The 15,761-nt window shown below is 43.3% G+C and overlaps 1 protein-coding gene across 1 annotated transcript in view; it reads right to left on the reverse strand.

Annotated features, from left to right (window-relative positions):
- LOC142502041 (ovostatin-like) overlaps positions 1-15,761 on the reverse strand; it is a 178,990-nt gene that overhangs the window by 68,255 nt on the left and 94,974 nt on the right. Inside the window, 1 exon segment of the mRNA XM_075612832.1 lies at positions 15,070-15,216. Coding sequence (XP_075468947.1) covers positions 15,070-15,140 — 71 coding nt within the window. The 5' untranslated portion in view covers positions 15,141-15,216.

Consider the following 15,761-nt stretch of genomic DNA (forward strand, 5'->3'; position numbering starts at 1 on the left):
AAAAAGATTCCACAAACTTCCTGAACATAAGACCCACACAAACTGACCCAACAAGGGTAAATGGGGGGGAACAACGTAGAGCCCTAGGCGCAGGGACCTCCGGCCAGAATTTTACCTTGTTACGCGTTACCAACTTGCGCCAATGTTCTCGATGGTAGGTGCAGCATTGCCTGCTCTTTGCTAGTCAGCAGTTTTAAATTTCCCACCATCGCTTCCCTCCAAACTCCTCCACAAGTCTCTGGAACACCCTTGGATGACTTTGGATATTTAAAGGGTCCACTTCGGCTCTTATGCATACAGTACACATAATATTATTGACAGGTAAGGGTAATGGCAGGCTTAAACTTAATTTAGTACTTGCTGCATCTGGACTTTGGATTCCCTGTGGCTGGCACGCCAGCAATCACTCCTGGAGATGACGTGAGTGGGTCTTATGGTTTAGACTGTTATAGTTGAGTATTGACAAACGTCATTTATTACTTACAGGTCTATGGTTTACCTACCCACTCCCACTGGTGTCTCCAGGGTTAGTGCTTTATTGCAATTTGTATTGGATGAAATTACCTGGGGTTTGAGCACCCTTAACCTTCCTTACCTATTAAACTTCATTTAGAGAAAGTCAAATCTACCACAACCATCACAGGTTGGTCTTCAGGGAGTTTTTAAATGTCTTAATGCTAGGGAAGAGTTTAGTGTGTGAGTGAGAAAAGAACGTATCCTAGCGATATTGTGAAGATGTCTGTACTTACTGAGAGTAGAAACATTAGGAATGATGAAGAAGGCAGAGTTAAAGATGACAAATAGGCAGCTGGCTTGGATGTTGATGGGATTGTAGTATTATTGACAGTGAGGGATAGTTTAGGTGTGGGGTGGTAGTGGGAGGGGGAACATTAGGGGGAGTTTTAGTACTGTTTTGGACATGTTAAGCTTCAGCTAATGGTGGGACATCCAGGAGAAGATTACTGAGAGACAGTTGGTAACATGGGACAAGAGACGAGAGACAAGGGACAAGAGAGACAAGGTGAGAGGTAAGGGGAGGAGAGGTAAATTTGGGCAGCAAAGCCAAAAGACTTTATTAGTTCATCAAGAGAAGTGGTGTGCCATAGCATGTGAATAGCAGAGGGCCAAGGACAGAGCCTTGTGGAACCTCAACAGAAAGTGGGCTTGAAGAGGAGGAGACACCAGAGAAGGAAGAGTGGCTAGATAGGTAGGATGTGAACTAGGAGAGGGCTACTTAATGGAGACTAATGATGTGGAGAGGTTGCAGAAGAAAGGTTTGATCAACAGTGTTGAAGGCAGCAGAGAGATCCAGGAGAATTAGTAAGGAGGAGTGACCTTTAGATTTACTTCTGAGTGGGTCATTGGCTACTTTTTTGTGCTGTATCGTTAGAGTGTAGGGTACAGAAACCGGATTGCAAAGAGTCAAGCAGGTAGTTCAAGGAGAGAAAATTAGTCCGGTGTTTATATACAAGCTGCTCAAGTATCTTTGGGGCAAAGGGTAGAAGAGAGATAAGACAGATGTTAGAGATGGAGGTTAGGCCAAGAGAGAGTTTCTTTAGGAAAAAGGTAATATGCCAGAGATGAGAGAGAAAGGTTAAAAAGGTTACTTAGGGTAGGGTTTAGAGCGCTTGAGAGGAACTGGAGGAGATATGAGGGAATAGGATCAAGGGGGCAAGTTGTAAGTTGAGATGAGAGGAACACAGAAACCTCATCTTTAATTACAGGGAAAATAAGCTGAGAATGAATGTAAGTGTGCAAAAGGAGGTAGTCGTTGCGTGTGGAGCCTGAGATGAAGAGATGCCATGTCTTATCTGTGAAGTATGAACCAATGGTATTATGGTGCAAATTGGGTGGTGAATTAATATGCAAAAATATAAATGTGAATTAAAAACTTAATAAAGACCTGTGCAATTAATAATTAAAAACCAAAAATGTCAATGGTCTGACACATTGAATTCCTCCATAGAAAAAAATTAATTGGATAGAGGTATATTCTTCGCAGCCATCCCAGAGCTCCGCAGTTTCAATGCGGAAGTGAAAGACAGGGGAAGCCGTGCACACGGAGTTCTGGGCTGAGGATGCGACCGGAGTTGGGTTCGAATGTACCTTGAATCACTTACTGTGTGTTACCAGTGCGGAGAGTGTGCGTTTATGTCCTTTTCCCACTGTGTTGTGAGTTCTTTGAGTAAAACGTGTTACACTACTGTACATTGTTTTTGCTCATTGTATTGTATGTCTTTATTTATATAGCACCAAAAGTGTACTCAGCGCTTCACAAAGAATACAGTACAGGGAATTATAATTATACAATAAGTGCAGCAAAATCAGACAATATGAAAGGAAATCCCTGCCCCGAAGAGTTTATAATCAAAGAGGTTTAATGGGAAACTTACAGATACAGTAGGTGAGGGAGTAAGTGCTGTAGATGGTAGTGCTTGGTCACAATGGTTGGTAGGAGTGACTGTGGAACAATAGCTATGAGTGCAGGCTATTGGGATGCTTGATTTGTGGGGTGAGATTTAAGGTAGGTCAGTATTAATGAAAAGGTTAACCCCATTTACAGTGGAAGAGGTGGCAGGGAGGCATGAGTGAGATACAGGTGTGTATGTCTGGCTTCAGGCTTAGGGGAGATCCCCAGCAGCGGGAAGGAGTAGATAGAGAGTGTGAATAGAAGATTTGTGTTGGTGTTTTTTATTGAGGGGTAAAGAAGTTCATGAAAGAAAGGTGTATAAATAATGGTGCAGTGGGGAGTGGTGATGCTGGAGAGAACAGAGACATTCACAAAGGAGTGAGGAAACAGTAAACAGAAAAAGCAATAGCGGGGGCATAGTAATATGCAGGAGGAGAGACTTCCCAGGTAATGGAGGATAGTGTACAAATAATCACAGATGTTAAAAGTTAATGTCTCACAGTGGCAAAGTTGTAATGCATAGTCCAGATCTTCCTCCAATCTTCACCTCCAAAATTAACTCTTGTAGACACTTTAGATATGACACTTAAGATGTTATTCTTTTGATGTTACACAGCCATATGGCTCGCAGCCAAGCTACAGTGACTTAAGTACCCTAATCACATGCATTTGACTAACACTTAAGGGAGGGGTTTGCCTAATCAACTCAGACATACCAAAAAGTTAGATTATCAATTCTCTCCCAATTGATAGAGTCAGCTCACAAACATACCTTTTTGAAGAAATTAATCAGAATATTAGTCCAGATATTCAGAATGCATCCAAGATTAAAGATAAAGAAAGAAAACATCCAGAGATGATTCACTCCAAAATTAGCTCTTGTAGATACTTTAGATATGACTCTTTTGATGTCTTTCTTCATATGAGATTTGCTGTGGAGAAAATTATACCTCTATCCAGTGCATTTTTTCCCATGGAGGAATTCAATGTGTGACATTTTTGGTTTTCAAATATTAATTGAACAGGTCTTTATTTAGTTTTTTATTCACATATTAATTCACCACCCAATTTGCGCCATAAAACCATTTGTTTGTACAGCTCAACCCCGTTATAGCGCGATCCGCTACAACGCAGATCTGCTTATAACGTGGTGTGAGCGTTGCTCACGTTTAAAATATATATATAATAAAAAAAATTTGGGCAAACTGCCAGGATTTGCCGAGAGGAATGTCTGGCCACACACACATATACATATATATACACACACACACACACACAGCCACACCTCTCACTCCCTCCCTGTACCTCCGCTGGGGGGGGGGGAAGAGGAGAGAAGGGAGCTTGTTCCTGCCCGGCTTCTCCTGACTCCGTGAGATCCTCCCCCCACTTCTCTGCACAGCACACAGATCAGCTGCTGCTGCAGCAGCAGCAGATGCCGGGTAGTGCTTAGGGGTGGGCTTCCGCTGCGATGCCGGCCTCAGGGAGGGCTGGGACAGTTATCCCAGCTCTTCCCCTCTGGTGGACGCGGAACCCCTGATCGCGGCGGTCCTTTATTTTTTAAATCGCGATTCCGGTTATAACGCGGTCTCATTCTGTGGCCCCCGAGCACTGTGTTATAATGGGGTTCAGCTGTATTTGTTTCTTTTGCAGTTGGGAGACCATAGGTGTTTGGCAGCATTTGGCTTGGAGCACATGATTTGTATGATTTATTGGTATTTGTTTTAGTCACTTTTAATAGGTTTTCACAATTTAATATTAATGGTGTTTGGGTTTGCACCTTTTGTTTGTTACCTTATATGTGAAGTAGGTGGCAAGGTCTTTAGTCATGAACATGGAAGGTGGTGTAGTAGGGCAGAGAAGGTGGTAAATAGACATTGACGGTTAGAGGACAGAGTTAGTATGAGTGAAGAAAAGTAGGTTTGCTTGGCAAGGGAAAGGCCAGTTTTATAAGAGGAGAGTATGAATTTATAGTGGTGGAAATTGGCTTTAGAGGGTGATTTACTACAGAAACAAACTTTCATTAGTGGGTGACAAATTTTGAAGGTAGCGTGTAACGTCTGTGTGCCATGGCTGTGGCTTCAATTGTCAGACATAACGTGTGGTGACAGGAGCTTTCTTCTCTAGGGCGGAAAAAAAGTGTACTGTTGTATAGAGAAGTTAATAGGTCTGAGCAGGAAATGGTAGAGATTGAATGAGGGAAAGGTTTAACATTGGATGGGACCTAGAGCATGTAGGTTTCTGTATGTGCATTTGGAAGTAGGTGTTGTGGAGGGTCTTGTGAAGGATATAGTGAGGCTAAATGTTAGGAGGTGATGATCAGAGAGAGGGAAAGGCATGGTAGAGGTGTTAAAGACTGAGCAGAAGCAGTAGAAAGCTGGTCCATTGGGAGATATCATAGGAGGGGGTTGAGAGTAAATGGGCATCTGCAGTTGCATTGGGATTGTCAATAGGTATGTTAAGGTCTGCCAGGATGACAGTAGGAGTCAGAAGAGAGGAAGTGAGGAAGCCAGGTGGCAATATTGTCAAGAAATTGAGAGGTGGGTCCAGGGGGGGGCGATAGATGACAGCAACATGGAGAGATAGTGAGGAATCGAGATTGACAGCATAGACTTTGAAAGTTGAGAGGTAGAGAAAGTTGGTTATGATATTAAATGTGCAGCATGGGCAAAGTAGAATGCCTACTCCCCCACCCTGTTAATTCCCTGGTCTGAAGTGAAGCAAAGAGAAAGACCACCAAAGGAGAGAGCTGCAGGGGTGGCACCTGAGGGGGCGAGTCAGGTTTCTGTAACAGTTAGGAGGTTGAGAGAGGTGGAAATTAATGTGTTGATTTTAGACAGATTGTGCATTTAACAGGGCACAGGAAAAGGGAATGGAGAGGTTTAGGGCTTAACGTTGGAGTGATTGGCAGTGCATGGTGAAATGGAGACTTTGGGGTAGGGTGAGGGATGTGAAAGGATTGGTATATGGATAAGGCTGGGATTAGGGGATATGTAACCTCACAGTAAGAGCAATAGTAAGGAGAAGAAGAAAGAATAGGAGAGGGAGTTGTTGGATTTTGTTATAAGGATGGGGATGTGAGGTGAGAAGCAGATGGAGTTGGCTGAAAAATGAGACCTATGACAGTAAAGAATGGGAAATTAGGAAGCAAGGTTTAGAGGAGAGTGTGAGAGAGCGAGGGGTAGAGGCAAAAGTTCATATGAGAGCATAGGTAAATAAAGGAGAGAAGGTAATAGTAGTCCAAAACTGAGACTGGGCTGAAGTAATTGTTTAACATGCTGTAGTGTTTCCAGTTCGGGGTGTTGGCAGGTGCGGTATACAGTACAAACAGCCCTGTGGCTGACGACTTTGGCAGAGCACCCTTGTTAGGAGAGAGAGTGGCTGGAGATGTAACGCATTTCAGCTGTAATGGGATTTTGCTGTAACATCCACTAAGTAATAAACCTGCTAGCAGAGAGGATGAGGATAACCAGCACTCTGTGTCTTTCCTGAGCATTTAACCCTTTGCACACTGTTTCTGCGCAGAAGGAGAGAGAGGGAGAGAGGGAGAGAGGGCAGTATAGTATGTTGAAGTGAATTACATAGGCAGAGTGGGCAGTTTCTGAAACTCCTTTATCATTTTCTTTGCTAAGGGCTGTTATATACAGCAGGCGGCCGTGCGTTCCAATGCGAATGCGCGTGTACGTGCCGCATGCTTTTCCTGTATATAGTGCCGGGAGCTGCAGGTAATGTGTGTGTATGTGTGTGTGAGTGAAAGGAAATGCTAGATAAGATTTTTTTTTTAAAGAAAAAAAAACTAATAAATATTTTTTTTTTACTTCTGCAATCATTGACACACACACACACACACACACACACACACACACACACACACACAGCAGCGCGAAAAGATGAATTTCCTCATCTTCGCCGCTGTCTGTCGGCTCCCCGCTCCCTACCGTGCGCGCGCGGCCCTTGTATAGAAAGGCTGACTAACGTCAGCCAGCTAAAAATCCGCGCGCATAGCGCATCGCAGCGCACGCCCGGCACTATAGAAACAGTCCTTACACAACATTGTGCTCATCTGCAGGTCATTCCCAGGTTATACAGTACAACATATGACATTACAGTAGATGCTCAGAAAGAGGTGTTAATATTCTATAGACCAGAGGTGGCCAACCCAATCCCTTCTATTCTTCATGTGCAGCCCCACCTAAAATGCTATTATAACATAGGCTAGGGGTCAGCAAACCGTGGCTCTTTCAGCAACTACAGTACTCGCTCAGTTCAAGGGTATAGCTGGCACTTCCACATGCCCGACCTTGCAGAACCAGAGGCCTCTCACCCGTGCCCAAAGAAAGTCCTGGAAGTGTGTGTGTGTGTGTGTGTGTGTGTGTGTGTGTGTGTGTGTGTGTGTGTGTGTGTGTGAAAAGAGGGGAAGTGTGTGGGTGTGTTTAAGGAGGAATTGTGTGTGTGTTAAAGGGACAATAGTGTGTGCATATATAATGAGGGAAAGTGTGTGTGTGTGTGTGTGTGTGTGTGTGTGTGTGTGTGTGTGTGTGTGTGTGTGTGTGTGTGTGTGTGTGTGTGTGTGTGTGTGTGTGTGTGTGAAAAAGTTAAGTGTGTGTTTGTGTAAAGGGGGGAATTGTGCGAGCATGTAAAGAGGGGAATTGTGTATGTGTAAAAGGAGGAAGTGTGTGCGTTTGTGTGTAAAGGTGTCTAAAGATGTGTAAATGGGGAAGTGTCTGTGTGTGTAAGGGGGTGATCATGTGTGTGCATGCATGTGCGTATAGGGGGAAGTGTGTATGTTTAAAGTTGGAAAGTGGATGTGTAAAAAGGGGAAGTGTGTGTGTGTAAGGGCTAATTGTGTGTATGTGTGCATGTGTGAATAGGGGGATTGTGTATGTGCAAAGGGGGAAGTGAGTGTGTGTCTGCGTAAGGGATAATTGTGTGTATGTGTAATTGTCTGTCTAATTGTGTGTGTGTGTATAAAGTGATGTGTGTGTGTGTATAAAGTGATGTGTGTGTGTGTATAAAGTGGTGTGTGTGTGTGTGTGTGTGTGTGTGTGTGTGTGTGTGTGTGTGTGTGTGTGTGTGTGTGTGTGTGTGTGTGTGTGTGAAAAGAGGGGAAGTGTGTGGGTGTGTTTAAGGAGGAATTGTGTGTGTGTTAAAGGGACAATAGTGTGTGCATATATAATGAGGGAAAGTGTGTGTGTGTGTGTGTGTGTGTGTGTGTGTGTGTGTGTGTGTGTGTGTGTGTGTGTGTGTGTGTGTGTGTGTGTGTGTGTGTGTGTGAAAAAGTTAAGTGTGTGTTTGTGTAAAGGGGGGAATTGTGCGAGCATGTAAAGAGGGGAATTGTGTATGTGTAAAAGGAGGAAGTGTGTGCGTTTGTGTGTAAAAGTGTCTAAAGATGTGTAAATGGGGAAGTGTCTGTGTGTGTAAGGGGGTGATCATGTGTGTGCATGCATGTGCGTATAGGGGGAAGTGTGTATGTTTAAAGTTGGAAAGTGGATGTGTAAAAAGGGGAAGTGTGTGTGTGTGTGTGTGTGTAAGGGCTAATTGTGTGTATGTGTGCATGTGTGAATAGGGGGATTGTGTATGTGCAAAGGGGGAAGTGAGTGTGTGTCTGCGTAAGGGATAATTGTGTGTATGTGTAATTGTCTGTCTAATTGTGTGTGTGTGTATAAAGTGATGTGTGTGTGTGTATAAAGTGGTGTGTGTGTGTGTGTGTATAAAGTGGTGTGTGTGTGTGTGTGTGTGTGTGTGTGTGTGTGTGTGTGGTGTAAAAAGAGGAGTTATGTGGTTGTGTGTGAGTATAGAGGGGAAATTGTGTATGTGTGTGTGTGCATGTGTGTAAAGGGGGGCATAATGTGTGTATGTGTGTGCATATAATGAGGGGAATGAAGAGAATTGTGTGTTTGATGAGCTGCCCTCCTCCTGCGTTGTCGTGTTGTCATGGCAATGTGTTATGTGCGGTCTCAGTTTTATGACCGCGCATCGCCAAGGGTCGCTGCAGTGTCATTTAACGTTGGGTTGTCATAACAATGCAATGCTGCAGGAAGAGGGCAGTTCCGGAGAAGGTAAGACCCCGTCTCACCACTCACACTGTAGGGAGAGGAGCTGTCCTGCGCGGTCTGGGGACTCTGCAGCTCCCTCCTCCAGAAGTTCCATGCCAGGACCAACAGGAGGAGGGAAAGTTTTGCAGGTGGTCAGGGAGCTGGGGAACCGCCGGCCGCTGCTGCTGGGGAGCTAAAGCATCTGCCCACCAGCCCACCGGGGCAACCCTGATCGCCCATGTGTGGGGATGTGGCTAAGGGAAAGACCACCATAGGAGAGATCTGCATGGGAGGCGGTGTCTGAGGGGGTGAGCCAGGTTTCTGTAATGGGTAGGAGGTTGAGAGAGGTTGGAATGAATGTATTGTTTTGAGTTTGTTGCAGACAGACCGGGCATTCTATAGGGCACAGGAAAAGGGAATGCAGAGATGTGATGGGAATGAGGTTGGGGTGATTGGCGGTGCGTGTGAAAAGGAAGCTTTGGGGTAGGGTGTGGGACGTGAAAGGATTGATATATGGGTAGGGCCAGGATTAGGGATATGTCACCACATAGTTGACGTAATACTAAGGAGAGGAAGAGAGAGGAGGAGAGGGAGTTGCTCGATTTATTTTTTTAAAGAATGGTTATGTGAGGTGAGAAGCAGATGGAGTTGGCTGCAAAATGAGAGAGATGACAGTAAAGAATGGGAAATTAAGAAGGAGGAGGGTTTAGAGGAGATAGTGTGAGAACTAGGGGTAGAGGCAAAAGTGCAAGAGAGAGAGTGTATGTAAATAAAGGGGAGCAAAATACTAATAATCCAAAACTGACATTGGGCTGAAGTCATTGTTCAACATGATGCTGCAGTGTTTCCAGTTTGAGGTGTTGGCAGGTGTGGTGTGCATGTAGTCTACCAAGTAAAATAATGCAGAGGGCAGCACCAATCATAGCGGGGGGGGGAGGGGGGACATAAAGTACACCAATTTTACCCTATTGTGTTCTTTATGTTTTGTCCCCTCTATGATTGGTGCTGCCCTTCGCTCCCTTTTTCTTGGAAGACTACCTATACCTGAAGAAACTTTGAAAAGTTTATCATCTAAGGTTGAGTGGAGGCCATTTTTTCTATCCTACCTGGGTTCGGGTTCACTTTTTATATAAAAAGTATAATTTCACTAAACTCACTATATTCTATCGAAAAGATTGGCCGGACAAAGGGTCCCGATTCACAAATCTTTGTTCATGCATTACGTTAATAAGGTTGTTGATTATTATCACTCCATCACTATATATATGATTCCTCTCTCTCATTCTCCTCTCATATCCAAAACGTTTCTAAAACTTGTCGCTTTTTCCTCCGCAATATCACAAAGATACGCCCTTTCCTCTGTTACTCAACTGCTAAAACTCTGACTCAGGCCCTCATTCTCTCACGTCTCGATTACTGCAACCTCCTGCTGTCCGGCCTTCCTACCTCTCACCTGTCTCCCCTACAATCTATCCTAAACACTGCTGCCAGAATTACTCTACTCTTTCCTAAATCTGTCTCAGCGTCTCCCCTGCTGAAATCACTCTCCTGGCTTCCGATTAAATCGCGTATCTCACACTCAATTCTACTGCTCACTTTTAAAGCTTTACATTCTTCTGCCCCTCATTACATCTCAGCCCTAATTTCTCGCTATGCACCATCACGACTCTTGCGTTCTTCTCAAGGATGTCTTCTTTCTACCCCCTTTGTATCTAAAGCTCTCTCCCGCCTTAAACCTTTCTCACTTTCTGCCCCACACCTCTGGAATGCTCTTCCCCTCAATACCCGACTAGCCCCCTCGCTATCCACCTTTAAGACCCACCTTAAGACACATCTGCTTAAAGAAGCATATGAGTAGCACTGGATAATCATGGACACATGACACAAAGCTTGGCCTCCTGCAGACGCACTTACTAGTATTCCCTCCTACTGTCTCTGTACGTTCTCCCTACCTACCAATTAGATTGTAAGCTCCTCGGAGCAGGGACTCCTTCCTTAATGTTACTTTTACAGTATGTCTGAAGCACTTATTCCCATGATGTGTTATTTATATTTGCTATTTATATGACATGTATTACTACTGTGAAGCGCTATGTACATTTTATGGCGCTATACAAATAAAGACATACATACATACATACATACATATATGTTTATATACTGTTTTCACTGTAAAAATTGAACACTTTTCATACTCACTGTTTGAACATTTGCACAAAAACTTTTAACTATGTGAGAGCGCCACCCTAGACTTTTTTGTTTCAAATAGGTGTGGTGTACAAACACTTTGCTGCCACCTTAGGCTGCGGTCCCAGTGCCTTCTACAGTGCACGCCACATACAAGCTCCGCCCCTCAATGGGGCTGGGCCCAGTACGCAGAGACAGAGAGAGAGACAGAGAGAGAGACAGAGAGAGAGAGAGACAGAGAGAGAGAGACAGAGAGAGAGAGAGACAGAGAGAGAGAGAGACAGAGAGAGAGAGAGACAGAGAGAGAGAGAGACAGAGAGAGAGAGACAGAGAGAGAGAGACAGAGAGACAGAGAGAGAGAGACAGAGAGAGAGAGAGAGACAGACACAGAGAGAGAGAGAGACACAGAGAGAGAGAGACACAGAGAGAGAGAGACACAGAGAGAGAGAGACACAGAGAGACAGAGAGAGAGACACAGAGAGAGACACAGAGAGACACAGAGAGAGAGAGAGACAGAGAGAGAGAGAGACACAGAGAGACAAAGAGAGAGAGACAGAGAGAGAGAGAGAGAGAGAGAGAGAGACAGAGAGAGAGAGAGAGACAGAGAGAGAGAGACAGAGACAGAGAGAGAGAGAGACAGAGAGAGAGAGAGAGAGAGACAGAGAGAGAGAGAGAGAGACAGAGAGAGAGAGACAGAGAGAGAGAGAGAGACAGAGAGAGAGAGAGACAGAGAGACAGAGAGACAGAGAGACAGAGAGACAGAGAGAGAGAGAGAGAGAGACAGAGAGAGAGAGACACACAGAGAGAGACACACAGAGAGAGACACAGAGAGAGACACAGAGAGAGACACAGAGAGAGACACAGAGAGAGACACAGAGAGAGACACAGAGAGAGACACAGACTGGAGATGGAACACAATTCAGCTGTGCTGGGATTCTGCTGTAACATCCACAGAGCAATAAACCTGCTAGCTAAGAGGGTGATTATATCCAGCAGTACAGTATGTGTCTCTCCTGAGCCTTTAACCCTTTGCACGCTGATCTGCTGGTCCAGCGCAGAGGGGGTGCTGAACTTGGGGGGGGGGTGCAGAACGATGTTAGAGATAGAGGTTAGAGATTGAGTATTGAGTATACAGTATAGTATGTTGAAGTGAATTTTATAAGCAGAGTGGACCCTTTCTGAAACTCCTTTATCATTTTATTTGGTAACACACCATTGTGCTCATTCCCAGGTAAGGCCCATAATATAGTGGGCGCGCGCATAGGCCGTGCCCACGCGTGGCAGTTATAGTTGGCAGTGGTTAGCCAGCCATGTATACTAGGACCTGCTGTGAGTGTGGAGACGGGCGACAGCTGGGAAGACTCAGAAAAGGAAGTATTTGCGCTGCTACCACACTATGTATGTATGTATGTGTGTGTTTATGTGTGTACAATATTAATAAATAATTTATTCTCACAGCATGTCTTTTTTTTAATTTTTAGTACACACAAACACACACACACCTTCCCCAGTGACACACACACACAGTACCTTCCAGCCTGTCGCTCACAGCAGCACGGACCGTACACACAAAACGTGTGCGTCACGTGCACGAGCGTACGCTCACTATATTACTGGCCTTATACAGTACACCATATAACATTTAAGGAGAGGCGCAGGAAGAGGTGTTGTTATACTAGACTGATGCTTGACTTCACCAAGTTAGTCATTTATAACATATTGAAAAACTACTAATAAACAGGCTCAGCCAGTTGTAAAAATCATGAGTCAGTCTGCTTTACTAAAAACCAGTTCCAGCTGTGGTTCTCCATCAGCTTTAAAATTGTGTTAGCTACTTTGTATCGGGAAGTTAACCCCAAGAGGTGCACAATAGATATACAAATCTAGGTTACAAATGAGACAGACGGGTCAAGATCGGGGAGTATAGGAATCCTGCATATAGCCAACCTTGTAACGGACTTGCAGGCACTACAGGCAGTCCTCGGTTATCCGACACAATGCGTTACTCAAAATGGCGTTGTAAAGCGAAACACGTTTTCCCATAGGAACACTGTTTAAATGAAAGGTTCCGTTCCTGAAGTCATTTTTAACACTAAAATACACCAAATATTTTCTGCAGGCAATAAGATACGCAGCACACAGATAAATTATAGTGTATATACTGTATTATATATATAATATAACATAATAAATAATATATTATATAGTATAATATAATATTATATAGTATAATATTATATATATACGCCCTTACGACGCTTTGCAACGTTGTTTATGTGAATGTGTATATATATATACACACATACACAACGTTGCAAAGCGTCGTAAGAGTCTTGGATAAGCCATTTTTTGTGTTGTAAAAATGAATATAGGTATGCATTGCACAGCGTTGGATAAGCCATTCGTTGTAAAGCGAAGCGTTGTAAAACGAGGACTGCCTGTACCTGACTTTAATTATTTTAAGACTTCATTGTCCCCATTCCATTCCACTCATGGAAACATGGCACTTTTTGCTTTCCTTTGAAGTTTACCTAGCTCTTATAGAGGATGCACCAGAAAATAGTGAGGAGAACAGGAAACCTGGGTGAAAATGTATCAGTGGAAGGCTAATAACTTCATCAAATGGGCAGGATCACTTGAACTGGGGAGGTGCTGTGGGGCATGTAATAGAGTTTGTGCTGTAGGCCCTTGTAAAAGAGCCGAGTATCCTACAATATTACCATTTGTTATGTTAGTAGCATAGTTCAACTGTTGCAGACTTAATATTTTTTTAACTGGCCAGAAACCATGATATGAAAATACTGTGAGTGACCACATCTGAAGGATGATAGTATGTGGTATTTATAACGTAGTTCATATTAAAACCCTCATCTACATTGGGGCATTGGTGGTAATTAACATAATTATGAGAAAAGCAATGTAATCAGAAGAAAATGAATTCAATTTAAGGATAGAGGTGCACAATGTATTTTCTAACCATGTAATATAATGACTGCTCTTGATATAATAATCAGGCAAAGTATTCCTCACTATATATAATGACTGCCTCTGATACAACACCCATAATGCAGTCCTCACTGATTCTATATAATGTCTGCCCCCTGATAAATCCTCCCAAAGACAATGTATTACTCATTCACTCTATAATGTATAGTGACTTTTCCTCTGATATAACAACTTTGTACAGATACTGTAGGGTAAGCACAATACTCAATGCTTGTGTAATAACTAATGCTGGTGTATTATACTAAGCTTCTCCTGGACATCCAGTGACCCTGTTAACCCCACTATTAACCACAAATAATGCAAACAATCCCAAAGGTCTTAAATTGCTAAATAATAATTGCAAATAGTAGAACCCAACAGGTGTTTTCTGCTCTGTTCAATCAACATTCTTTCAATCGACAAATGTCATATACAGTGTGAGACTGGAAGATAAATAACATTGCATGTGTGTAATTAAGTAATTAAGTGTTATTTCTATTGTTCTCTTTTGACTTTTGACATTTGTTTCAGGCTGATGTTTGCACAGCTGCTGTAACATCACCAACTGCAGGGACTGCAAACAATGAGCAAGATACACAATCTGACCAAAAAGCATAGGAAGGTATAGTGTGTACTTTAATTCTAACACAGAGTGGCTTCCTCACCCTATAAAATGACTGCCCCTGATATACACCCAGACAGTGCATTCCTCACTCTATATAATGACTGCTTCTGATATAACACTCGGACAATACATTCCTCACCACTCTATATAATGACTGTGCCTGATATAATAATCACACAAGGCATTTGTCACTCTATTTAAAGTCTGTTCCCAGATATAACACCCCAGGAGAGGGGTTTCACCTCTACTATCAATTGACTACAATGAATCATTGGTATGAAGACGGCAAAACAAAGATGAGAGAGGATTCCTAAAGGGCAGGGAAGGAAGGAGAGGGGCATGAAAAAAAGAAATATAAAGAATAATGAGGAAGACAAAGGCCCTTATTCTGTAAGGTGGGATAAGCGCAGATGGCGTGCTATCGCAGAAAAGCCCCATTAAACATAAAAATGGGCATTTCTGCTATATCACGCCATTTGCGCTAATCACACCTTACAGAATAAGGGTCAAAGAATCTATACAATGACTGCCCCTGATATAACACCCAGACCATGCATTCCTCACTCACTATATAATGACTGCCCCTGATATAACACCCAGACTGTGCATTCCTCACTCACTATATAATGACTGCCCCTGATATAACACCCAGACTGTGCATTCCTCACTCACTATATAATGACTGCTTGCCAGATTAATGTGCAGTGACAGACCAGTCTATATACATGGCAGTATTGATGCTGCAGGCAGGACTTATATGCAGTGACAGAGCTTTGTATATAAATGGTACAGTAGAGGAATGAGTTGCTGTACATGGATTTATCACTTACGGGTCTGATCTCCCTCCAGCGATGAGACACAGAAGGGAAACACTCAAGGGGAGAAGTCTCCTCAGGCACATTCTGGCAGCGTATGAGACAATAGACACTTTGTTCCTCCTCCTACTGTACCTGCTCCTACTCCCTGACTTTATGCACCTGTGAAAGGGGCGGGAACCTGAATTATCCTCATGCTGATAAAGTCATCCAATCAGAATCTAGCCTGGAACATAATACATCATGTCACTGATCTGGTCAGGCAGAGAAAGAGGGACGCTGTCATTGACCTCATTGGGATGAGAGATGTTTGATCAGGGAGAAAGTGGCAGTGTGCACAGCAATAGCAGCAGTTGCTGTTAAACAAAGATGTGGTGTAGTGCCAGAGATGTGATCTTGTTAAGAATAGCAGAGGATGCTGTGGTGCAATGTGGAGACACTATGAAGGAGTTAGTACTGGAATAGCAGGCATGCTACAGAGCAAAGTTGTATTAGGCAGCGCTAATAGTGCACGCTAGCAAAAAGTAGTGGTACTATATATTCATTTATTCAAATTGGAGCAAAACTGGACAGTATTTGAGAAATGTCTATGTAAGTATTCCAGAGAAATAGAAAGGGGGAGAGTCTTTCTAAAAGAATACAATTATTTTTTATTAAACTAGAAAGAAGAACTGTTATTGGATGATTAAAAAAAAGTAGTGGTACTC

The sequence above is a fragment of the Ascaphus truei genome, chromosome 8 (assembly GCF_040206685.1).
Source record: "Ascaphus truei isolate aAscTru1 chromosome 8, aAscTru1.hap1, whole genome shotgun sequence".
Taxonomy (NCBI): Eukaryota; Metazoa; Chordata; class Amphibia; order Anura; family Ascaphidae; genus Ascaphus; species Ascaphus truei.